At 42.8% G+C, this 27,464-nt stretch overlaps 1 protein-coding gene across 4 annotated transcripts; it reads right to left on the bottom strand.

Moving 5' to 3' along the window:
* Positions 1-1,497: 1,497 nt before the first annotated feature.
* On the bottom strand, positions 1,498-27,219 carry tcaim (T cell activation inhibitor, mitochondrial). Of its 4 annotated transcripts, none has more exons than XM_085472822.1 (11): positions 27,089-27,219; positions 26,566-26,735; positions 11,434-11,566; positions 10,971-11,121; positions 10,633-10,888; positions 10,144-10,266; positions 9,906-10,003; positions 4,505-4,596; positions 4,190-4,422; positions 3,988-4,119; positions 1,498-2,111 (listed from the first exon to the last, which is right to left on the bottom strand). In XM_085472822.1, the coding sequence occupies exons 2-11, from the start codon at positions 26,628-26,630 to the stop codon at positions 1,886-1,888; spliced, it is 1,509 nt and encodes a 502-aa protein (XP_085328948.1). In that variant the 5' UTR covers positions 26,631-26,735; positions 27,089-27,219; the 3' UTR covers positions 1,498-1,885. The 4 variants fall into 4 exon arrangements, with proteins under 4 accessions (XP_085328948.1, XP_085328949.1, XP_085328946.1 ...); XM_085472823.1 differs by having other exon boundaries at positions 27,080-27,219; XM_085472820.1 differs by having other exon boundaries at positions 27,048-27,219.
* Between the last annotated feature and the right edge of the window lie 245 nt (positions 27,220-27,464).

Raw genomic sequence — 27,464 nt, forward strand, 5'->3', positions numbered from 1 at the left:
GTTTTCTTCATTATTCGCTTGCTTGTTACGCACAAGTCTACGTTGTTTACAGGCTGTCGGCTGCTGTTTTTTCCTTTTACTTACTTCCAAAAAGAAAGCCTAATTTCTGCCGTTTAACAGGCTTCTGAACAAATTTAAACTTTTAAAATTATACAAAATGCAAAACTCTCTAATAAAACCGCTGTAACGTCAGAGGTGATGTTCATATGTTGATTACTGATTTTCTTTCGTTTTGATCTACTGCAGAATATTTTTATAAAGTCCCAGAACAGGAAAATCACCTTTACTGATCTGAATTATAATATTTCTGACTGTCTGAGGCAAAATTTCCCAGATTCAAATCGAATCGATTCTAGAAACCAGTGACGATACCCAGCCCCGGTGGCTATGCCACCCACCTGTCGAAGGGTGCAAAGAGGAAAACTGAGGTTTTCAGATTCCTGTCCTGCCTGCAGAGGTCCCTCCATGTCATCAAAAATTCCTCCCTCATCATTGTTGATCATTTATAGTCACATTGCTGCTAAGGAAAGTTTCACAGCTCCAAAACTCAAGAATTTACCTAATTTTGTTCTGTGCTATGAGGTACAGCTCAGTGGGTCCAATAAAGGTTCAACAGTTTGTGTTCAGAAGCAGAATTTATTTGTAATTTTGACAAGAAGACAAATTTTATGAGAAATCAATGAAGAAACACCAATTCTAAGGAGTTAACTAATGTTTTTTGTCAAATACGAGTCAGAATTAAAATTCCACTGTGAAATCTTTTTGTTTGAATAAAGGTCAATTTCAATTAGAACGATGAGAGTACGGCGACTCCAGTCATCGTCTTTATAGCTTCACACGTCTGAAACACCCAACAGTCCCCCAACAGCTCCATCCACTGAAGAAGCCGCCCAGTTCCACTTAGTCCTCTGTCTGCACCACACAGCACAGAAGGTTTGACTGGTCCCAGTTTATCTCATTATAGTGAATCAGGGTTATCCATCCATTCTCCTCCACCTATCAGGGTTGCAGGTGGACTGGAGCCTATCACAGCCCTGCTCAGGCTGTCAATCTGACCTGGGCTAACACAGAGACTCAACCAATCACACTCACATTCAGACCTGTGGGCAGTTTGGAGTCACCGAATAAGCTAACCCTAACTGAATCAAAAGACAAAAGTTTGCACACCCCATGATTCAAGCCTGTAGAGCCACCTTCATCAGCAAGTCATTTTCTCTGAGTCATTGCAGCACCTTAGCTCTTGTCTTGGGATCATCGTCCTGCTGAGTGAGCTAATACCAGATGCCCAGGTCCATCACTGTGCTGACAGGGTGTCCAACTGCAGGCCTCGAGGGCCGGTGTCCTGCAGGTTTGTGTGTCCTGTGTGACCAGATGCAATTTCACAAACCTACATTTGGTTGTTTTTGTTGTCGTTTGGTTTTTTAAACAGAGAAGAGCTTTTTCTTTCACACTTGCTGATGATTGACGCGTTGGATCAGCAGCACATTAAAAGCAGGGTGGATATACAGAGGTTTTTATTGGACTCCTGTGAAACGTTTTCCACACTGACTTCACATTTCTACAAAGTGAAAAATCACTTTTCATACTCATTGCAATAAATACTTACAACTTTGACAATTCTGTGCTTTAAGCCACGTCTACACTACAAGTCACACGTTTGTCACACATCACTTTGAAGTGTAGCCCGGTCGCATGTGAACATTGCAGGCTGTACAGGTATCCTTCACTTGTGCTCTTAAAGTTCTCTGAACATTTCCTTGACAAAGCATTAGCAGAAAAACGTCTGTGTGATGTCCTGGTAAATGTGCTTATTTTCTGCTCAACAGTATCAATGTCTAAAAGTAGTTGTCACACATGGACCGACAAAAACGTGTAAATCTGGAGGTCAGCTCTTCCAGTCCCAGGGGACACACAGGTCTCCATCTTGCATGACAGAGTAGAAGTGAGAAACACAGATCTGGAGGCCTTGCATGTGGGGGGAGCGCTGCTCCAACAGTCTTTCACAGCATTGAATCATCTGGGCAGGGCTGACACTGGGCTCCTTACACAAGCTCCTCAGAGACAGAGTCTCAAGACACAGCTTCACCACGGCCTCCTCCTCTGCCTGCAGTCTGCACACAAACAGGCAGGTGACAAAGTCAACATACAGACAAACAGGATTCTTAATAAGCACCAGATATCAAAACTCTTAGGCTGCGTTCACTCTGCAGGTCTTGATGCTCAATTCAGATTTTTTGATCAAATCTGATGTTTTTGTCTGCTTGTTCACACTACAAATAAAATGCGACAGCAAACGCGCTCTAGTGTGAACGCTCAAAGCGGCGCATGCACAAAAGAAGACGTCACACACAACACGCTCAGTTTAGACCCAGAGCAACAGTATGTTTGACTGATGGCCTTAATATAAAGACTTTACGTTTCCCAATTTTTGCTTTAAGTTACTCTGTTATTTACATAATAATGTAAATAACCTAATAATGATCCTTGTTGCTGTTTTAGAGGAGCGCTGCTTCAAAGGATAGTTTCTGTCAGAATCTGCAGATTATACAGGACAAAGAAAATGTTCACGTTTCTCCAACGTTGTCTTCCCAACAGTTTCACTGGATGGCCAGGAAGCGTTCACGTCGTCTTCTCCGGCGCTGATATTTGGCGTCTGTCTTGTGTCAGTGACGTAAAAGACGGATTCAATGCGACCTGACCATCAAACAGCAGTCGCTTTCTGAAACATCAGATATGTATCGCATTCAGCACCACATATGAAAGTGACCCAGATCAGATTTGAAAATATCAGATTTGTGCCGTTCACACTGTCACCATGATCAGATAGATGGTCGCACAGGGTCAAAAAAGTTGGATTTGATGCGCTTTCGCCTGCAGTGTGAACGCAGCCTAAGTATCTTTTGTCCTCATGATGTTGTATTCGTTTGTATTAGTGTTACCATGATTAAGTTCCTATAATGATCTCTGAGAGCTGCTTCAGCAGTTACCTGTGACCGATCACTGCCGTCACATATTCATTCTCTGGTGTCCTGGATTGTTGAGTACCTGACAGGAAGACCACAATATGTACGTCTCCCACAGTGTGTGTCTGACAAGGTGATCAGCAACACAGGGGCACCACAGGGGACTGTCCTCTCCCCCTTCCTCTTCACCCTCTACACCACAGACTTCAGCCACTGCACAGAGACCTCCATCTTCAGAGGTTTCCTGATGACTCTGCGTACTGGCTAGTCAAACGAGCACGCTCAGTGAGAGACTGAGATTACCCATGATGCACCACTGAACGACACAGGAAGTCATTCCTGCCCGTGGCCGTCTCCCCGTACAACTCCTCCATCCAACACACTGTGAACACTGCAATAGTTACACCCTTTTTACACACACTCTTTCTACTCTAATATTCTTGACATTTATTACTTGGTGACTTGTATATATTGTGCTATCCTCTGATCTTAACATATTGTGTTGATAAACAGTCTAGTTGGTTTTTGTTAATGTTACTTTACTGGAGCAACTGTATCCCGTCGGGATTAATAAAGTATTCTGATTCTGATTGATTGAGCAAGTTGACAAGAAGATCTCAAATTCTAACAGTAAACACAGCGACTGAATAGACTAAAAATAAAAACTAGTCATTTCAATCAACACCGTCTAGTTAAACTTGGGCAGTTGTAGGTGTGGTGGTCACATTGTATAAAGCAGTCATGGATGTAGGCGTGTGGGGGGTTCTATCACAGAGGCAGTGCTGGGTACGTGCTGCCCCATAAATCGGCCTTCATGGAGTTCCAGCTGTAAATCGTATTACTGCTGGCAGGAGCAAAATCATTTATGATTGTTGCTTGACAAAGTTTTTGAAATTGTTTCTGCAAACATGCTAGCATCTTGTAAGAGAGGAAAAATACTAAATATGATATAAACTATAAAAAGACCCCTCCCGCCCCCCCAAAGAAAGACAGCATGCAAACAGACAGACTACGTCACACTCACTGGTTTTTGCGTTGGATGCGCCGTCGGGCTTCAGGGGCCTGGTTCTGAAGGAAGACCTGTAGTGTAGGAAGATCACATTTGATGGGAATAACGAAGTGTCCCATCTCATGAAGACTGGGGTTGGAGCGGTCACTGGAAGAGACACAAACATTAAGTAAACTGCACGTGCTTGTGATGGTCAGTGGTTAAAAGGGTTTCGTACTTTTCCAGCAACATGGTGAGGCCCTGCAGACTCCTGGGGTGCAGACGAAGGTGGTGGGACATGAGACGTTTGTGGAAGGTGTTTAGGGAACTGTAGTGCTCAGCTATGGGCTGAACTGGTCCCAGTCTGTCCATGTGCACCACTTGGGTTCCACCCAGGAGGAGGCTGATCCTCTCCTTCAGCCAGTGTGTCTGCTGCTGCAGGCTGTGATAACCAGGCAGCTGCTCAAAAAGCTGGAGGCACACAGCAGGGGTCAGAAAACGAAAGGCAGCACAGAGACTATACATGCCAGCAGGACAGCGACAGCTGCATTACTTTTGTCCACTGATGATGAACATCCATGGTTCCCAGCATGACGTGTCCAGAAGCATTCATCCCTGACTGGTCGGCAAACACAACCGTATGTCCTGGTAAGAAGACGAGTGCGTGAAAACTGTTCTACACATCTACACGCAGTGGCAATGCTCCCAAAATGATGAGATACCCACTCTTTCCACAGAAACAGGTCTCTAGGATATGATCACTGTCTGAAAACACATCAGAGGTCGATATGAAAACCTCACGCTGATGGAGGACGTGACTTTGTTTGGTGAAAACAGTGTTTGATTGAAATAATCGTGCTAAAACAAGAGTTTACATGTTCTTTAATACCGTAAATCATCTCTAATAACCAGAAATATTAATCAGAGTCTTACTGATATGCTGAATGAGTAATGATGGAGGATGTTTCGACCCTGGCAGATCAGGATGTGAAAGATAAGAAACGTGTCTCCAGCCCGTCGTTATGGTTGTATTTGCTCAACACAGAATCATAATATAAATGTGATTGTGGTCAAAGTTAATCATGCTTAACAGCTTAGAAACTGATCAGAAGATAATCGGTTATAAGTTCGACCATTACAACTAATAAGAAAATATAATCTATGACATGATTCTGATAAAAAGGACCTCACTGAGACTCCGTACAGAGCGGCCTGTTCGGGCAAAGATGGCCTTGGCGGCTGTGTGTGTGTGTGTGTGTGTGTGTGTGTGAGAGAGGATGGAGTGACACACTAAGAAGCCACTAACCTCAGAGAATCTCTGACTTTACCATGTATCATTTTAAAACAAGTTATATAGTGATTAACAAACCACAAGCCAGTTTTGGAGGCCGTGGACTGGAGGGCCAGGTCCTCTGCCTGCCACCCAATCAAGTAAGCACCAAACCCCTACGGCCCTCCTGTGGATGGTGAGCCCACAGGAGGAGGGAACCATGTCGCTATTCCTAGATGTGCCCAGCCAAGAAACCCCTGAATTGTTCCCCTTCAGGTTGGGGAACTTGTTCCCGAGTTAGGGATGAGTGGAACACAAGACTGACAGACAGTTCCAACCGTCGGTCACAAGCTCTAAAAGAACGAGGCTGATATAAGACATAAGCGTCAGAAACGAGTCTCCTTTGAAGAGTGGCTGGGCTGTGCCTTCCAGACAGAGGGAGGAGCTCACTCATTGGAGAGGCTGCGTTCACACTGCAGGCGAAAGCGCATCAAATCCGACTTTTTTGACCCTCTGCGACCATCTATCTGATCATGGTGACAGTGTGAACGGCACAAATCTGATATTTTCAAATCTGATCTGGGTCACTTTCATATGTGGTGCTGAATGCGATACATATCTGATGTTTCAGAAAGCGACTGCTGTTTGATGGTCAGGTCGCATTGAATCCGTCTTTTACGTCACTGACACAAGACAGACGCCAAATATCAGCGCCGGAGAAGACGACGTGAACGCTTCCTGGCCATCCGGTGAAACTGTTGGGAAGACAACGTTGGAGAAACGTGAACATTTTCTTTGTCCTGTATAATCTGCAGATTCTGACAGAAACTATCCTTTGAAGCAGCGCTCCTCTAAAACAGCAACAAGGATCATTATTAGGTTATTTACATCATTATGTAAATAACAGAGTAACTTAAAGCAAAAATTGGGAAACGTAAAGTCCAAAGTCTTTATATTAAGGCCATCAGTCAAACATACTGTTGCTCTGGGTCTAAACTGAGCGTGTTGTGTGTGACGTCTTCTTTTGTGCATGCGCCGCTTTGAGCGTTCACACTAGAGCGCGTTTGCTGTCACATTTTATTTGTAGTGTGAACGAGCAGACAAAAAAATCAGATTTGATCAAAAAATATGAATTGAGCATCAAGACCTGCAGAGTGAACGCAGCCTGAGAGTCGCTGTTCCTGCAGATGGAGCCTGTCGAGGTGGTTCAGCCCCCTGAGATACCTCCTAGGTGAGGCGGTCAAACAGCGTTATAGAAAGAAGAAGTGAGGAAAAGTGTTCTAATGTAGTGAGTCAAAACGAGGTCATGTTGGAAGCAAAACTAAATGTCATGACTCTGTGTTCAATTTATTTCGCTCATGTGAATGATCTCCAGTCCAAAGTTCATGTGAGTGAGGTAACGATAAACACTGCTGAAGTAAAGCAGCATTAACTGAATGAAGCATGAAGTATAACGTGTTCGATTTAATGTGTGATGGAATCAATGATAAATAAGGTTAAAGTAAAATGGTTCTAATATAGAGCTTTGCTATTTTATTTGGAAACCTAAAGCACTTGATACAACTTCTGTCAGTCACCCATTCACACAGAAAGAAAACACGTTGGAAAAAAAAATCATTCACACACATTCATACTGTGATGGATGCATCAGAGAGCAACTTGGGATCAACAGCCAGGTATCGAACCACCAACCTTCGGGCCTGCCCTAGCTTAGGAGCTACAACGTAGAATAGAAGAAAATGTAAAGAAGTCCTTTTAAAGTTTCCATTTTGTTTTAAACCACGGTGAAGTATGGTGACGGGGGGGGGGCTGACGATCAGCTGATTCAATGTCACAACGGGGGAGGCCAGACGCCATCTCAGACGCTGTGACGCCCAGGAAGAGCAGGAAGAAAACTGAGAACAAAGTGAGATGCTGCTTTCCTGGTAGACGATTATTATCAACGTGACACAGAGTCCACTCAGGCCTCGATGTGCCCGTTTTCTCCGCCTTAGCTCACAGTAGGTAAATTAGATAATTCACGTATTTGACTCTGTTCATCTGGATGTTTTCAGTGGGAGAAACGTTTCATTCGTAAAACCTGTAAAAACCAGTAAAAACCTGCATATTATTATAATATCACTCAAAGGGTTCTTATAGGTCACTACTCTTAGAAATGAACAGATCCTTGGGGCTAGTTTTCAGAGCCGCTACATTTAACCCAGTCAGTTACCAAGTGCACAGATTTCGAGGAGAGCTGCTTACAGAAGGCTGAATTCAAAGACACCTTCAAAATCAATGTGGTGGAAGGTTAGTCCAACTCTGCCCCCTTATGTTCTTGTACACATGCCTGAATGTCAGGGCATGCTCCTAATGAGATGTCCTGTGGATCTCCTCCTAGATGTGGACCAGGACATCACTGAGTTCCTGCACGTGTTTCGTACTCTCACCACTGAGGCCGAGACCTGTTGTGCACCAGGAGGAACCCAGAAGCACTGCACCAGCGTAGGGTCTAACAATGGGTCCAAGGATTTCATCTTCATACCGAATGACAGTCAGGCTGCTGTTGTACAGCCTGTAGGGGTCTAACAGTGGGGTACATCACAATAGCTAGAATCACCTGAACCTGTTAGAGACCATAGAGAATATGGAAACACTGCGGTGCTTTTTCTACCTGTGGTTAAGGGATCTCAAGATTTTGAGGGTATTTCCACGGCACTACATACATGTACGGAGAGTTACACAGTTGTTGTCCTTTTGCCTCTGTACACAACCAAATTATAAATCAAATCAAAATATCACTTAAGTGTAGACTTTCAGCTTCAATTTAAAGGCTTGGTTTATGTAAAGGTTTAATATTAATGGTTAATATAAATATTTTGTAATTACAGCAATTTTTATCTATGGTCGCCCACTTTCAAAGCTTCAAAAGTAAATGGACACTGCACTTCCTGTTTATACCTCATCTCTGTCTGACCAACCTAGCCAAATTATAAGAGCCAATCACAGCAGAGGATCCCTCCAGCAGGTAAGCTGTCACTCATGAAGGGTCTGATCAACTCTGTACAATGATGTGTGGCAGCTAGCTTAAACGCTTTAACAATGGGCATGGCTGTTAAAGCCACAGGAAATCTCATGATGCTTCTAAAACATGTACTGTTGCTAGCCGCCCACATGGAAAAGATCTATAAATCTTATAAAGTTTGTATCTGTCTTGTGTGAAACTTGTATGAAAAGCATACAAGAGTGAAAACAGATATAAGAAAAATTATATAATGAAACTTGTATGTTTTGGATACTAAAACAATATATGAAAGTGATGAGAAAGTGGCCACTTTCATGAGTAAATCATAGAAGCCTGATATGATTTACTCATGAAGTAGGCCACATCTGATGCAAGTCTTTTAGAAGTTTTTTTCTATTTCTTTTCCATATGGGTAGGGTTGCCTTTTCAGATAAAAACCGACTCAGTGACTCACAAAGTTCTTGCTCTCCCCTCACACGTCTACGGTGGTATGCAAAAGTTTGGGCACCCCTGATAATTTTCATGATTTTTCTTCAATAATCATTGGCTGTTTGGATCAGCAATTTCATGTAAATATATCATATAGCAGACGAACACAATGACATTTAAGAAGTGAAATGAAGTTTATAGGATTTACAGAAAGTGTGCAATATTACTGAAACTAAATTAGGCAGGTGCATAAATTTGGTCATGAAGCTCATCGAGAGGGCCGAGGGTTTGCAAAGCAAAGCGTGGCTACCTACAGCAATCTAAGAGCCCTCGATGGGCTGTTAGCAGACGCTCATAAATGTTACGCCTGATCATTGTATGTGTGTCTGTGTATTTAAAGAAGATGATGCTTAGAGATTTAATTTACAGTGATATGATCCTCGATCACAGTGTGTTACCTCTATAAATGAAATCGACTGTACATTTGAAAACACTACAGAGAAAAAAAGAAAAAGGAGAAAAATACACAGCATTAACAGAAACAATGGCACCAAGCCATCAGTACTCAGCCTAAACACACTGTTGTATTTGGGTTTTTTGCACTACATAAGAACATTTTAAATCTGTTGTCTTTTGTAGACTTTGCTGTTTTGTTGCTGTATTTTTTGCACATCAGAAAACTTAAAACTAATTTAGCTATCAAGGTTATTTTTTGTACTGTTTAAATCTTTGAAAAAATAAACTAAAATAAGCCTCTTAATCTATTTCCTCCATGGTATTTAAAATGGTGTTAAGTATTGTCTTTGTCATCTGTATCAGATTCCATCATCATAGCACCCTGTGAGCCCTGAGGCATCTGAAAGAAGAAAACAGAGTAAATCATGCTTTATCCAAGTACTGAAACAAACCTTATCATACTTATGCAAGTTTGTCCAATTACTTTTGAGCTTCAGGAGGTGTTACAGATAACGATGGCTGGTATTCCTGCAACAATGAATGCAGTACTTTTATTAAACCCTTGAAGTGAAGCTGAAAGTCTCCATTTCAGTCACATTTTGACGGCTTAATTAAAAATCGACTGTGTTGGAGTGAAGGACTGTATCACACATAACAGGCACGTGACAGGACTGACGGTGGTAAAAGCCATGAACCTTTTTACCTGATGGACAGACAACAGTTCAGAGATCTGTGCTACTGTGTGTATTACTAATGAACGCAGCTTGCTTGTAACCTCTCAGTGAGATTATTTACCTTGCAGGTTGATCAGAGCCTCGGGGTTCTGGTGAGACAGGCGGCTCAGACTTTGAAGCTGACAGTACCTGTGGGAGACTCCCCAGCTGCGCTGCCATCTGCACCACACAGCTGATCTCATCATTCAGTAACAGTAACATGTACACAGTTTCTTACAGTTCAGTGCACAGAATAAAGACCTCTGTGCCCTCAGGAACAGCAGACAGGGCAACCTCTGAAACAGTAAAGACGGCTGTACCTGATATCGGTCAGATTAAATCTGCGACACAGCTCCCTCTTCAGTCTCTTCAGTTCTTCTCTCCGAGGAAGACTCGCATTGTGTTTCTTTGAGGCTTCAGGTTCGTTGTTTCTCAACCACACACTGGCAAAAAAGATCGTGTACAAGTCATTAAATATAATTGCTGTAGTTATGAAAATCTGTCATCACCATCTTTGCAAAACATATTTGTGTTGTTATATATGTCACATTACTCTGACGTCTCCCTCTCTAGAACTGTGTGAACTATAAATAAAGTACTTTCACATTATTACATTTAAATATAAGTGACCATGTATGCACACATTAGCTTTAGCATGCCCTATTGCTATTTACTGAATAGAAATAAAATCCACAGCAAACACAGCAGTGTGTCTCCGTGACTGATCACAAACAGCAGTGTTTGAGTTTAGGTTTCAACACTTTCCTACAGTTGAGATGAGACAACGACAACCAGAGAGCCGAGCCTACCTGAGCGTAGGCTCGGCTCTCTGGGCCTGCTGCAGCTCCTGCTCGGGGTCTTTGAAGCCAGTGAAGGTGTAATAGCTTTTATCCCATTTGATGGTTCTGTAGAAAGGCTCCCCCGTCTCAGTGGGACTTTTACTTGCTGCTTTACTCGCCGTTAGTCCCTTCATGTGCTCCACAGGCAGGCTGCAGCTCGTCAAAACATCCATCACTGTGCTCAAAACATCATTTGTGTGCAAAGTAAAACTTACGGAGCGGAAGCCTGAGAAGCAAACAGGAGCAATTTTATGTTAAAACCCCCAAAAAACCTGACTGGTACTTTGAGCATTTTAAAAGAAATGCACCTGAGCTGATGAGTTCTGGCTGCACCTTACTGCTGTACTTTGTGTTCCTTATATAAAAGGTGAGCTTCATGGGTTGAACTGAACGTGAGCCGGGCTTCTGCAAGTTTTCCAGATAGCCATTCAGCCTCTTTAGCGAGTTTTCATTCACCTCCTGTAACACAGAGGTACCAGAACTTACATCATGGCAGCTCATCCCAACAAACGTCTGACAGTGTTGTATGTGCACAGATCATTATCATTAAATATTATTTTATATCACATCATATTACTTTATATTGTATACGGATCCCAGAGCACATAGATGATAAGTATTCTGTACACTATGGATTGCCTCTTCTTTGTTGTGCCTATAAGGCGTCACACACATGTAAACCTGGCAGTAAGTTTTCGAACTGTTACTTTACGATCACATGTTTCCAATAACACATATTTGGATTTATGTCATGACAGATATGAGACCTACCCGTTCTTTGGGATATTTACCGAAGAAGTCTGGGTGGACTGCAAAATAAAAGGGCCTGAGAGCATTTACAGCCTCTGCCCCTGACAGAGCTCTCTGTTGCACAGCATGTGTGGCAAAATGCTTCCACTGCAGCCTGCAGAGAAAAGGACAGACATTACAGAAAAGAGACTATTTTACATCATTGAACCCTGCTCTCCAAAGCTGACATAGGCATAACTGCAGCTGCCTGCAACAATGGGCTTTTTGTTCAAACTGAGTATATACTGTCGTCCACTTTCACTGTGCACACAAGAAAAAACTTTTCTGCTATTGTTATTATCTGCCATGGCTGATTTCTTTTTCAAAGTGTCCAGAGTCAGGAGAGACTGAGAAATCCACAGCGTGACACGGCAGAGGTTTTCCACCCATAATGACACCCCAGGACAAATTCAGCAGTGTGTGAAGAAGAGGAGGAGGAAGAGGAAACGAGTATCTCCAACACAAACTTTAACAGCTGCATACAGAGAGTCACACAAAGACTCACTGATGTTTATCCTGCAGGACAGGATGTGATAGGGGAGGACGGAAAAATAAAGGGAACCACAGACAACTTTGATAATACTTTTGTTTTATCCAGAATATATTTAGTTAAGAATTGTTTTAATCAGAATAGAATAGAATAGAATAATCCTTTAATTGTCTCACAAGGGGAAATTTGGTTGTAACAGCAGCAATAAAAACACACATACAAACAAACAGGACACCGAACAGAAACATTTTCTTACATATTTACATCAGGGACAATAGTTACCAAAAACAGAGTACTGTACCGTTATTGAATTAAATAAAAGTAAATATGAGTTGGTGGTGATTTGGATTAGGTGGCGAGGGAGGACACTGGACAGACCTGACACGCCCAAACGTACAGTGAGGGTGTGCTGGGAACGTTTAGCAGAGCCCCCGGTCTGCGAGATCTTCAACGCACACCTCCGGCAGAGCTTCAACGGCACTCCGAGGGAGACTGGGGGCATTTGTCCGAGTGGACCATGTTCAGTATCTCCATTGCCGAAGCTGCTGCACTGAGCTGCGGATGCAAGGTGGTTGGTGCCTGTCGTGGTGGTAATCCCCGAACCAAATGGTGGACACCAAAGGTGAAGGGAGCCACCAGGCTGAAGAAGGAGTCCTATCTGGCCTGGTTAGCCTGTGGGACTCCCGAGGCAGCTGACAGGTACCGACAGGCCCAGTGGAATGCGGCCAAGTGTGAAGCGGTGGGAATGAGAATCAGCACCTCCAAATCTGAGGCCATGGTCCTCAGCCAGAAAATGGTGGAGTGCCCACTCCTGGTCAGGAACAAGTTCCTGCCTCGAGTGCAGGAGTTAAAGTATCTCAGGGTCTTGTTCACGAGTGACGGAAGAAGGGAGTGGGCGATCAACAGACGGATTGGTGCGGCTGCAGTGCACTGTACCAGTCTGTTGTGGTGAAGAGAGAGCTGAGTGTAAAAGCGAAGCTCTCAATTTACCGGTCGATCTACGCCCCTACCCCCACCTATGGTCACGAGCTGTGGGTAGTGACCGAAAGAACGAGATCGCGGATACAAGCGGCAGAAATGAGCTTCCTCCGAAGGGTGGCTGGCCTCTCCCTTAGAGATAGGGTGAGAAGTTCAGCCATCCGGGAGGGGCTCAGAGTAGAGCAGCTGCTGCTCCACATCGAAAGGAGCCAGCTGAGGTGGTTCGGGCATCTGACAAGGATGCCTCCTGGGCGCCTCCTGGGTGAGGTGTTCCAGGCATGTCCCACCGGGAGGAGGCCCCGGGGCAGACACAGGACACGCTGGAGAGATTATATCTCTCGGCTGGCCTGGGAACGCCGTGGTGTTCCCCCGGATAAGCTGGAGGAGGTGGCTGGGGAGAGGGAGGTCTGGGCTTCTCTGCTTGGGCTGCTGCCCTCGCGACCCGGCCTCGGATAAGCGGAAGAAAATGGATGGATGGATACAGATAAGAGGCAAACCCATGTTGTAGTGTCAAAGTCAACTTTATTTGTCGATTCTGCCACATGTACAGGACATACAGAGAATAGAAATTGCGTTACTCTCAATCCCTAGATAAATAGCAAATGAACATTTAAATATATTTAAATATAAAAGTGATTAAAAATGCAAGTAAAATAATTAAAAAGTAAAAATTTAAATAAATACAATTTTACATATAACAAGAAAGCTATACAATATACAATATAATGGGTAAGTGACATTGAGTGTAAACCAGGCAGAGTAGTGCAAATAGTCAAATAGTGCAAATGGAGATTTGGTAATGTACGGTAAGAGAAAGTGTAACAACAGAGTCTTATGAGGTAATGGCAGTCCAATGCTCCACAAAGTGACTGGTAACTGGAGCAGGCCAGTGAGTGAGTCAGAGAGTGTGTGTGTGTGTGTGTGTGTGTGTGTGTGTGTGTGTGTGTGTGTGTGTGTGTGACAGAGTTCAGTGAGACCGTGGAGGAGAGAGGGGAGAGGGGGCAGAATCGGGAGGGAGTTTAGCTTCCTGACAGCCTGATGGATGAAGCTGTCCTTCAGCCTGCTGGTCCTGGCCTGGAGACTCCGCAGTCTCCTCCCCGACGGCAGCAGCTTGAAGAAGCTTTGCATTGGGTGCGTGGGATCAGCCGCTATGCAAAGGGCTTTTTTAGTGAGACGGGTGCTGTAAATGTCCTGGAGGGAGGGGAGAGAGACACCAATGATCCTCTCTGCAGCTCTCACTATGCGTTGGAGGGTTCTATGACAGGACGCATTGCAGGCTCCAAACCACACAGTGATGCAGCTCGACAGGATGCTCTCGATGGTGCCTCTGTAGAAAGTGTACATGATGGGGGCTGGTGCTCCTGCTCTTCTTAGTTTGCGGAGAAAGAAGAGACGCTGCTGTGATTTCTTGGCCAGTGCTGTGGTGTTGTACGTCCAGGAGAGATCCTCTGTGATGTGCACACCCAAGAACTTGGTGCTGCTCACTCTCTCCACAGACGCTCCGTCAATGGTCAGAGGAGCATGTTGAGTGTGCATTCTCCTGAAGTCCACAACAATCTCCTTCGTCTTCTCCACATTCAGAGAGAGATTGTTGTCAGCACACCACGTGGCCAGGCGTCTCACCTCACTTCTGTAGTCGGTCTCATCCCTGTTGCTAATGAGACCCACCACCGTTGTGTCGTCCGCAAACTTGATGAAGAGGTTGGAGCTGTATGATGGAGTGCAGTCATGGGTCAGCAGAGTGAAGAGGAGGGGGCTCAGCACACATCCCTGCGGGGCCCCCGTGTTTAAAATGATGGTGCTGGATGTGTTACTGCCGACCCGTACTGCTTGAGGTCTTCCGGTGAGGAAATCCAACAGCCAGTTGCACAGTGAGGTTTTGAGCCCCAGCTGGACCAGTTTTTGAATGAGCTGTTGGGGGATTATGGTGTTGAATGCTGAACTGAAGTCTATGAACAGCATTCGAACATATGAGTCTTTTTTGTCCAGGTGTGTGAGTGCCGAGTGGAGTGCAGTGGAGATGGCATCATCGGTTGAGCGGTTGGGCCGATACGCAAACTGGAAGGGATCCAGGGAGGGGGGCAGGACAGTCTTGATGTGTTGCATGACTAGTCGTTCGAAGCACTTCATCAGGATGGGAGTAAGTGCAACAGGACGGTAGTCATTAAAGCAGGAGGGAGATGACTTTTTTGGAACCGGAATGATTGTGGTGGCTTTAAAACATGTGGGGACGACAGCCTGGATGAGTGATATGTTGAAGATGTCTGTGAAGACATCAGTGAGTTCCACTGCACAGTCTCTCAGTACACGACCAGGAATGTTGTCAGGACCCGGAGCTTTACGTGCATTGATCCTGCTGAGGGATCTCCTCACGCTGTCCGGGGACAGAGTCATCACCTGGTCACCAGGAGGGGGTGGGGTCTTCTGTGCAGTGGTGCTGTTTTGGACTTCAAAGCGAGCAAAGAAAGTGTTCAGCTCGTTCAGCAGGAGGATAGTGCTATCACAGGTCTGTGGTGGGGGCTTGTAGTCTGTGATGGTCTGAATGCCCCGCCACAGGCTCCGTGAGTCTCTGCTGTCTTTGAAGTGATGAGATATTTTCCTGGAGTACTGTCTCTTAGCCTCTCTGATGCCACGGGAAAGGTTGGCCCTAGTTGTCCTCAGGCTTGCCTCGTCTCCAACTCTGAAGGCAACATTCCGAGCTTTCAGCAGCCTGTAGACCTCTCCTGTCATCCATGGTTTTTGATTGGCCCGGACAGTTATGGTTTTCGTGACTTTGGTTTTAGTGTGAATCAGTTGATAAAATAGTGAAAGTTACAGCATTGATGTAAACATCTATGTTTGTTGGGAGCAGTTCTGATTGTACAGCCTGACAGCTGCAGGGAGGAAGGACCTGCAGAAACGCTCCTTCATGCATCGAGGATGCAGCAGTCTGTCACTGAAGCAGCTCTGCAGTTCAGCAGCATTTACATGCATGAGCTGGGAGACTCTGTCCATCAGAGATGTTATTTTGGCCAGAGTCCTTCTGTCTCCCACCACCTGCACTGGGTCCAGGTGCATCCCAGAACAGAGCTGGCCTTCCTGATGTGGTTATCCAACCTCTTCCTCTCAGCTGCCGATAAACTGCTGCTCCAACATACCACACTGTAAAAAAAAAAAAATGACGGATGCCTCCACAGAGTCATAGATGGTCTTTAAAAGCGCTCCCTGTACTCCAAATGACCTCAGCCGCCTCAGCAGGTAGCGTCTGCTCTGACCCTTCCTGTAAAGAGCATCAGTGTTGTGGCTCCAGTCCAGTTTATTATTCAGGTGAACACCCAGGTACCTATAAGAGTCCACTATCTCAATGTCCACTCCCTGGATGTTCACCGGTGTCAGTGTGGTGGGTCTGCGTCTCCGGAAATCCACCACCAACTCCTTGGTTTTCACGGCGTTGATCAGCAGGTGGTTCTGCTGACACCAGAGTCCACTGTCTGTACTCTGAGTCAAATCAAAGTGGGATTGTGTCAGTTTCAGTAAAAAACTATGCAGTCCCTTTAAATAAAAAGTCCAAAGACCTGTGAAAAGCTGTCCATTCATAAAGTTCAACTGTGTTTTATAAGGACATCATGTGTCTCTATCATCTCTCTCCTGTTAGATCCTCTTCACAAAACACCAGCCTGTTCAATGCTCTGATATCTTTAACATCTTAAGAAAATTATATTGCACAATTTTCCCAGCGTAACAGCCAATAGGTGGTCCACAACCCTTTTGAGGACAAATGTGGGACTGCTGACCATTAAACGGCTTCAAGGACACTTAAATAGTCCAGATGTTTTTCTTTCCAGGCTCCTTAGACCACAAACCTACACAAGGATCGCGTCTTTTTAGTTTATTTTTAGCTGTCACTCTGGGATACTGCCCTTAAATATAACTAACTAAAGTTTTCAGACAGTTTTAGTGGTCACAGTATATTAATATTTGTCTGTGAGACGGTCACACAGGTACTAAAGTAACATGACATAGAAATAAATACCTTGAATTTGAACTAAAATGTAATATTTGAGACACCTAAGTTAAAATCCACCAGTGTAAAACTTACTTACTGTTTGGCTAGCTGCACTGAGGCGGGAAAATCACCCTGTTAGCTGCAATATTTGAATGAGGACTGTGTGGAAAAGAGCCTTTTCGAATCACGGGACCAACAATCTGGAGTCCAACACTACAACTTTTCCTTGACAGACCAGCTGCACCGAGGCACGCAATCAGCCAGCAAAGTACAGTGGGGCAAAAAAGTATTTAGTCAGCCACCGATTGTGCAAGTTCCCCCACCTAAAATGATGACAGAGGTCAGTAATTTGCACCAGAGGTACACTTCAACTGTGAGAGACAGAATGTGAAAAAAAAAATCCATGAATCCACATGGTAGGATTTGTAAAGAATTTATTGGTAAATCAGGGTGGAAAATAAGTATTTGGTCAATAACAAAAATACAACTCAATACTTTGTAACATAACCTTTGTTGGCAATAACAGAGGTCAAACGTTTACTATAGGTCTTTACCAGGTTTGCACACACAGTAGCTGGTATTTTGGCCCATTCCTCCATGCAGATCTTCTCGAGAGCAGTGATGTTTTGGGGCTGTCGCCGAGCAACACGGACTTTCAACTCCCGCCACAGATTTTCTATGGGGTTGAGGTCTGGAGACTGGCTAGGCCACTCCAGGACTTTCAAATGCTTCTTACGGAGCCACTCCTTTGTTGCCCGGGCGGTGTGTTTTGGATCATTGTCATGTTGGAAGACCCAGCCTCGTTTCATCTTCAAAGTTCTCACTGATGGAAGGAGGTTTTGGCTCAAAATCTCACGATACATGGCCCCATTCATTCTGTCCTTAACACGGATCAGTCGTCCTGTCCCCTTGGCAGAAAAACAGCCCCATAGCATGATGTTTCCACCCCCATGCTTCACAGTAGGTATGGTGTTCTTGGGATGCAACTCAGTATTCGTCTTCCTCCAAACACGACGAGTTGAGTTTATACCAAAAAGTTCTACTTTGGTTTCATCTGACCACATGACATTCTCCCAATCCTCTGCTGTATCATCCATGTGCTCTCTGGCAAACTTCAGACGGGCCTGGACATGCACTGGCTTCAGCAGCGGAACACGTCTGGCACTGCGGGATTTGATTCCCTGCCGTTGTAGTGTGTTACTGATGGTGACCTTTGTTACTTTGGTCCCAGCTCTCTGCAGGTCATTCACCAGGTCCCCCCGTGTGGTTCTGGGATCTTTGCTCACCGTTCTCATGATCATTTTGACCCCACGGGATGAGATCTTGCGTGGAGCCCCAGATCGAGGGAGATTATCAGTGGTCTTGTGTGTCTTCCATTTTCTGATGATTGCTCCCACAGTTGATTTTTTCACACCAAGCTGCTTGCCTATTGTAGATTCACTCTTCCCAGTCTGGTGCAGGTCTACAATACTTTTCCTGGTGTCCTTCGAAAGCTCTTTGGTCTTGGCCATGGCGGAGTTTGGAGTCTGACTGTTTGAGGCTGTGGACAGGTGTCTTTTATACAGATGATGAGTTCAAACAGGTGCCATTCATACAGGTAACGAGTGGGGGACAGAAAAGCTTCTTACAGAAGACGTTACAGGTCTGTGAGAGCCAGAGATTTTCCTTGTTTGAGGTGACCAAATACTTATTTTCCACCCTGATTTACGAATAAATTCTTTACAAATCCTACCATGTGGATTCATGGATTTTTTTTTTTCACATTCTGTCTCTCACAGTTGAAGTGTACCTCTGGTGCAAATTACTGACCTCTGTCATCATGTTAGGTGGGGGAACTTGCACAATTGGTGGCTGACTAAATACTTTTTTGCCCCACTGTAAATGTTCACAAAATGTGTTCAGCACTATTCTAATTTACAACCTAACAGCTTACTACACATCACACCACAAACATAACTGTGATTCAAAACATGATCAAAAATCCTGACATCTATCAGCATGTCAGCAAGAGGGAACCCCCCCCCCCCCCCACCTACCTCCACATTACAGTCTTCTTCATTTACATTTGAGCTTCACATTTCCTCACTTCTAAAATGAGGGAATCCAGTAAGTGAGATGACATGAGGTCTCCAAAAGGTGTGGCATCTCTCTGAAGTTTCCATGCTTCTCCATCAGTTTCTGAGTCCAGCTCGTCGGTCCGGTGAACCAGCTGTCATCTGACACAAACAGGCTCTCCTCCACGCGCTCACTTATAAAGTAAGTCAGTTAAACATTCGGGCTAACAGGTGAATTCTCCTGTGTTAATAATATTTATATTTAATCAACTGTATTCTAAGCACCAGCTGTCTGTTACAATTTTTGTTTTTTTAGAGTTTACTAAAATAAAAATAAAATCACATTAACATCTGTGTGGGGTTTTTGTTCAGTAAGCAGATGTTGGTGTTTCAGTCATGTTACGTTTAACTTTAAAGGCTTGTTAGAAACTATGAAACACACGATGCAGACTTCTGGACATTAGAAGAAAACTAATGCTGCTCATCAATAAGACTAAAGGCAGGAAGTTGTCCTTTATAACTACACATGTTAATAGCACCTCCAGATTTATATGATAGTTTATGATATAGCACGTGTATTTTAGTAATAGTCTATTTATTTCAGTGTAGTGGTGTACAGTTCTTTCTTGTTTGTCCTTGGAAAGTCCGCACGAGTCCAGATTTCCGAGGACACGCACATACTCCTAAACTAGAAGTTATCCAAGTTTACTTCAGTTAACCGAGTCAGACAGTTGTAATGAAAACATAAACACGGTGACAGCTGTTTAATTTATCAGCAGCTTATCCAGTAACCATGGTAACCACGGACACTGCGCATCATCACCTCATGTCTCTTTGAAGCTAAACGACAGACATTTATCAGCCGTGCGGTTAGTTTTCCAGCACTGCTGAAAAACTGTGAAACAAACTGAAACGTGCTGATGATGAAAATAATGCGTCTGCCTATAAAGTCTTTGTTTCCCTGCTCGCCATCAGTAACAAAGTCATAGACACAACTTTACATTTCTCATGTTGGCTAAAAACAATCGTACATTTATGGTCTTGAAACAGGACACAGACACTGTAACTGCCGACCTCACATCAAACACAGACTGAGCCCATGTTTGATGTTTTTATATCCAACCTTTACTCTCAAACCTTTAAACAGCAGCGAGTCTCAGCTGAGAGAATAAGTGTTTATATGATGGGGGAACATGTTTTATGAGCAGCAGCCGGCTGTACTGAAATCACTGAATGAAGAGCAAACAGTGCGCCGCATTGTCACGGGAACATGAGTGTATTAATCTGGTGATTTATTACATGTGTTAGTGTTATTATACTTCATTCTAATCTGCTGCTGGGTCTTTTACACTGATGGAAGTACAGATAACACAGCATGAACAGCTGTTCAGCCAATCACATTCATTCCACTTTGACCTGCGACAAAATGAAGTCTTGCTCTTTTTATAGCAGTGTTGCATTTGACTGGTATATTTATATGTCTTGTTGAAGCCCTGCTTCACATGATAGCTCTCTGCCACAGCAAACTAAGGGTAAGAGAGTAGAGCTGGGCAATATGAGATTTTTTCATATCACGATATGTTCTTTTCATTTCAGGCGATAACGATATCTATCACGATATCAGCCAAATAACTATATTTGTAAGATTTAAATGTGCCGTTGCTCACAAGTAAAATGTGAAATAATCAGCAGCTTGTTTTTATTTAAATATTTATTTCCCATAATAAGTTCAACAGGGTAGATGTACTTAAGGAACATGAGACTTTTTCAGATAAATAAAGGCAAATATTACAAACTACACAAAAGGCAGCCACTAAAGCGTTTAAGTTTCAAAATAGAACAAACGAAACAGACTAAACTGTCAATTCCACTTAGAAACAAAATATTAATTCTAAAAATAAATCTTAGTTTGTTTTACAGAAGAACAGACAAAACTGACTAACTTTTGTCAATATCAAATAAACTGAGAACTAAAAGGAAATTCTCAATCTCTCCTTGTTGTATAGCTGAGCTTTTCAAACAGTTTTAACAGTTACTTTAGTCTGACAAAAGCCGAATGACGAATTAGCGCTTCCAGTCAGAGACTGAGGCTACGTCCACACGTACACGGGTATTTTTGAAAACGGAGATTTTCCGTTTTCGTTTTAAAAAATAATCCCGTCCACACATAAAGGCAGAAATGAAGGAAAACGCTGCTATGAACATGCCAAAGCAGCAGGTGGCGCTAGATTCCTAACCGTGCCTAAATGTTGGCCAATCAGAAGTCTAGAAGCCTCGGTGGGAAAAAGTAAACAAAGCTGGGGCATAGAAGCAGAACCGAGTCGTATGTGTGGAGGGACAGTAACTGTGTGTATATGTAAGCATTTAAACACTGCAGAGAGTAGAATTAACAGTATTGTAGAAATTCATTTCACCGAAACAATAACGTGGCGCACAGTGTGACGCATGCACCAGTTTATTGTATTTCCAGACTTGATTTCGGCACAATTTACAGTGCACGCTACTCTGTTTTTTGTCAGACTTGAAATAGCCGAAATACCTTCACACTACGGAACTTCTATGGCTCTTCCGTTCGACAATCTCTCCAGCATTGGAACCATCATCTGTTTTCTCTTCGGTCACGCTCGGTTGATTTTTCTAGTCGGCACACTCATTTCCTCCATTACCCGCTGGCTGCTTCCCAAACAAACACACGTGCGGCTTGGCACTTGTGCTGTATGTAACAAGTCACGCGACGTGACGCTGCGGCTGTGATTGGTTCGGCTCTGCGCTACTGAATTTGGATTGGCTGACCTTTTTTTTTTTTTTTTTTTTTTTAAGAGGACAAGAGCGGCGAGGTCTATCGCGATAGCTTAATTTCTCTATCGAGTAAAAGTTATATCGCGATACATATCGTTATCGTTCTATCGCCCAGCTCTATAAGAGAGTAATGTCTTTAACAAAGGACAGACCCACCCAGAGTCACACAAAATCACAAAAGACAGAGATCCAACAGTAATGGCATGGAGTCGGACAGCAGTACCTGAGCAGACAGACAGCAAAAGAGTTCTAAGTGATATTAAAAGAAAACAAAACAAATGAACTGTCAGAATTCCAGCTGACTATCCCCCAGTAATGTTACTGGGGGATAGTCAGCTGGGGAATGCTGGGGGCGCTACTCGACCTGTAGAGACCAGAGATGACCATGTGACCATCATTCTGCTTGTTTCGCCCTGGTGTGTGTGTCTGTGTCCAGATTGTGTAGCAGTCACCATCACTGCTCACACCCCCCATCCAGCTTCTCTATGTGACACATCAGTACAATATTCTCACCTTTATATAAATAAAAAAATTTATTTTGAGTGCGCTGTTTGTCAACAATGCGTTCTTACAGGGTATGGAACGCCAGGACTGCCATAATGAATTAATTAAATACACCATTAAATAATTAATTAAATGTGGCAATAATTAATTAAAATTGGAATTAATTAATTAAATAAATAGTTATGACACATGTAATTAATTAATTATTGACACATTTAATTAATTATTTATGTATTTCACATTTTAATTAATTATTGACACATTTAATTAATTAATTATTGACACATTTAATTAATTATTTATGTATTTCACATTTTAATTAATTATTGACACATTTCATTAATTATTGACACATTTAATTAATTATTTAATGATATATTTATTTATTTCATTTTGGCAGTCCTGGCGCCTGGCTCTCATCATGAAATAATTTTATCTGTCAGCCTCACCCATCAAACTCAGGGGGCGGGGTTAACGCTGATCGAGTCAAAACCATTGCTTTGGCCTGGTGGCCATTGTTTCTAGCACACAACAACCGGCATGTGGAAGCTAACAGAACTGAGCTTTGAAAAACCCTGTTTGTGTGTCACCAAATACCGTTTTAATATTTTTTTAGCCGAGAATGTAGTGGTTTAATCTTCATGTGTCTGGTCGGTTTGTCAAGATACAGCCTCTTTGCAAAAGTGTTTCGATGATTTCGGAGATGTCGTCCCAGTCTCACGGCAAAGCGTGGGATAGACCCGCTCGCCTCGCAAGCAATCCCACCGACAAAGCGCAGGCCCCGGTACACAGCTGTAGTAACCCCCGCTGACTTCTTTTACTGAGGTTATATTTATCGGTGTTTTATTTCCTGATGTTCTTATGTGTCCTACGTGTTTCAGTCGCCAATTCTGAATTATAACTAACATTAAAAACATGTTTAAGGAGGAGAGAGAGCAAATAAATCTGTTTAACATCTGATCTTTGGGTTTTTGTTCAGTAATCAGCGTGACCTGTGTATAAACACATAAAAGAGATAACGTTGGTGTTTCCGTCATGTAGTAACTGCTGGCTTTAACTGTACAAAGGTTGTTCGACACTATGAAACACATACAGACTTCATGATGTTCGGCTAATATTTTTATTGTGAATATTAATCATGCTGACCTCGCTCTGTACACCACGCAGCGAGGTCAGCATATCCACGATATCCTCAGCTCCATGAGTTAACACAGAGTTTCCCAGCTGACTATCTAACTGCCAACTATTCCAGAGACGTGAAAATATACAGCATCAAGAAAAGTGTAAGAGACTCAGCAGCAGATTAGAATAACAGTTATACATTTAATAAATCACCAAATGAATCCAAGAAACGAGCAAACCTGTTCCAACAATTTGAGTTTGTATTCCCTCAGCTGCAGACTCGCTGCTGTTTAAATGTTTGAAAAGGAAGATTAGATATAAAAAACGTCAAACATAGACTCAGTCTGCCTTCACATTTGATATGAGGCCAGCACGTATAGTGGCCTCAGCAGGCTATTACTGAAATACACGTGCTATATCATAAACTATGATATAAACAGGGAGGTCCTATTAACATGTTTAGTTTTAAAGGACACCTTCCTGCCTTTAGTCTCATTCATGAGCAGTATTCGTTTTCTTCTAACATCCAGAAGTCTGCACAATGTGTTTCATAGTTTGTAACAAGCCTTTGACAGGTAAACATAACATGACCGAAAAAGAAAAAAAAAAAGAAAAAAAAAAGAGAGAGAGTGTTGACATAAGAAGAGAAAATGCTCTCAATTATGGAGACAGACAAATGGTTCATTTATGTTTGATGTGTGTTTATTCCTCCCTAAATATCGTCGGTGAAGTTCGCCATGCACGTCAGATTTTCCTGCGCATTTTTATACCTCTGCCAACAGAGAGAGAAAAAAAATCACATTCTAACAGACAGCTGGTGCTTAGAATACAGTTGAATAACTATTAAAAAACAGATGATATTTAGATGATAGTTCAGTCTAACACATGTGCCAGTGAACCATTAAACGTCTGTGAAACTATGCAGTTATGAAACGTAACTTTAACCTCAGCCAAACCGATTTGCTCAGTTGTAAATAAAACAGCGAAGTAAACGTGACCCGACAGACAGAACCTGAGTGAATGAAGTCCAGCGTTTAACCACTGAGAGCTAAAACTCAGCTGAGGTTTGAAAGCTGTGTGCCGGTGATTGGACATCAGCCGCTGATAAAGCTGTTCGCCTATAAAGTGCTCTGTAAGGAAACGAGCTCCAGCAGCTCTGCGCTCGGGGAAAACACTATATTTACTTATCTTGTGCAGAAAAATGCGCTGACATTGCGTTATATCGAGCACCGGCTGCCCAGTTAAACTGTGACTATCACCAGGTAACTAGGCGTGTTTCTTGAATTAGCAGCAGGTGTTAAACAGCTGACAGATGCATGCAGGTAAACTGAGGGTCTGCTGAGCTGATCGCTGGTTTCGTGAGAAAAATGTCAGCTCGTTCTTTATGTTGCAGAAGCACAGAGACACAAGACCAGGCGGAAAGAGACGATCGTTCGGTGAAAATGAGAATCTGCGAATGCAACATGTGGAACACGGAGAGTGGAATATGTAAACAAACCGGTTAATGTACCCCCTCGGTGCACTCTGCATGCTAACTGTTAGCAGAGCTAGTGAAATCTCTGAAAACATCTGAGCACTTTTGCAAACATGTTCTATGTTGACAACCTGACCAGACATACGTCGCGACATTCGCGGCTAAAACACTGTTAAAAGTGTAGCTGGTGACAGAAAAACGGGGTATTTTAAAACTACACCACCACCATTGCTGCCTGTGATTTGATCTGCATTCTGGGATAACTGGCTGCCCCAAGTCTACACAAGCAATCGATTTTCTAGGATCGACCTGTTTTGACTTACTTTGCACGGCAACCAATCAAATGTTAGAGAAGCTGCATGGGCAGCGTTAACCCCGCCCCCTGAGTTTGATGGGTGAGGCTGACAGATAAAATTATTTCATGACGAGAGCCAGGCGTCAGGACTGCCAAAATGAAATAAATAAATATATCATTAAATAATTAATTAAATGTGTCAATAATTAATTAAATGTGTCAATAATTAATTAAAATGTGAAATACATAAATAATTAATTAAATGTGTCAATAATTAATTAATTAAATGTGTCAATAATTAATTAAAATGTGAATTACATAAATAATTAATTAAATGTGTCAATAATTAATTAATTACATGTGTCATAACTATTTATTTAATTAATTAATTCCAATTTTAATTAATTATTGCCACATTTAATTAATTATTTAATGGTGTATTTAATTAATTCATTATGGCAGTCCTGGCGTTCCATAACAGGGTACGTCATGTGTAATAAGAGAATGACACAGGGGGAAGTACTGAACACGTGCATGGAAGGTAGAGACAGCAGCTGAACTCTATCAGTGACCAGAAAGCAGCTCCGCAACTTGCAAATTAACATCAGCTGGTTTAGTCCCAACTGGGAACTTTTAGCTGGCTTTTGAGACGACTCCGCTAATATAATGATAATAAAAAATAATAATGAAAGCACTTTGAATTATCTGACATTGTAGAGTCTTTAACTGCCCTTAAACCTGTTGAATTCACTGACTGTGAAAAACGTTTGCTGTGCTATCCAGGACTGCAGGATAAAACTATCATACAAAGCAGAAACACCTCTGTCATGTTTGGGCTAACGAGGCAAAGTGGAACTTTTCTGTGGCCAAAATGAGACCTTTGACCTACAGCTGTTAAACAAGATGTAAAATAATCACAAAGGTTTGGAAAAATAACGTTGATTTACATATTTCATAGATTTATGAAATATTTAAACGGAAGTGAACGGGATGATCATGTGACTTTGCAAGTTAATAATTTCAAGATAAAATTTTAGAACCTACTTTTAATGTCAAAATGTTTGCACTGAATTATATTAAAGACTGCATTAAATGTAAGTTATTACAGATGTGTCGATCCCAACAAAGGAAAATGAAACCCAAAAAGCCTTTAGCAGCCTGATGTCTGGAGTGCAGGTTACGAGACGATCGTAAACTGCGACCCGTACTGTACCGCAGGAACACATCAAAGGAACGACTCTGTCATTTTCTGTCCATTGCTGATAAAGCAAAAATCAAACTCGGTCATTTTGATACTTTTCTTAATATGCCTTCAAAATGCACATATTAGACTTTTTAAAATCAGTTTTAAAACTGTCATTATACTCCAGCCCGCACGTAATCTAGTGATCGTACGTGTTGGGACAGTTTTACCTGATGGTGCATCGCAGAAGGGGGATTGCAGACATTGCTGACGCAGCTGGTCCAGAGATCCGCATGTAATCACGGCCTTTTCAGTCGGTCCATCTGCATTTCCTTTATCAAAGCACTTCCATAGTTTGTTACACTGGATCTGGCAGCAGCCTGGTACAGCTCAGCAGGGACTAAATCAGAGTAACTTCAGTTCGTCAGAAGAAAATCAACAGAAACAGATACCTAACGTTTCTACGGTGTTAGCTAACTCTAATTTGTATTTACTCCTTTGAATCCCATGCTATCATGTTTTTCTACCAATATTAACAAACATTTGAAAACAGAACAACCACAGATTATAATGTCTCTGTAGTTTCCTTTGGGATTTCTAATCAATGACGGCAACAAAACATGGTTCCAGTTTGCTAGCCAGGCTAGCACATAAAGTTAGCATTGCTATGAGCTGCTGCTACGCCGCAAACAAAATCCTATAAACGACTTACAGTATGTTGTCAGTAACAATTTAACAACCAACCAAAGTGACCTGTAACATCCCTGCCGTTAAGGTAGGACCGTTTTAGTTAGCGGCTGTGGGTGTTCTTCTTCTGCGATTCCTAGTACCAGCCAGCCGCACCATTGCGCCACCAGGCGGACTGGAGCGTCAGGTTAGGTTGAAGCTTGACATCCAGAGTTTTCTTCTTCTGGCTCCACGTGTTTGGAAAGGAAAACCATCCAAGCAATCTTTGAATGGTGAATGTTTTGTTCGTGTATTTTTGCATTATGGGTTAATATAAAAGTGACTGTATTATTACTTGAATAATTTCTGTGAGATTAAAGATTGATGAATAAATACTAACAAGGTCCAGAGTAATTAGGTGAGTGAGCACGATTTTACTGTTAGGCATATAGTTTTTTTATTT

The sequence above is a fragment of the Copadichromis virginalis genome, linkage group LG11, assembly GCF_057382275.1.
Source record: "Copadichromis virginalis isolate Kocher_CV1m ecotype Utaka linkage group LG11, C_Virginalis_male_GT1.1, whole genome shotgun sequence".
Classification (NCBI taxonomy): Eukaryota; Metazoa; Chordata; class Actinopteri; order Cichliformes; family Cichlidae; genus Copadichromis; species Copadichromis virginalis.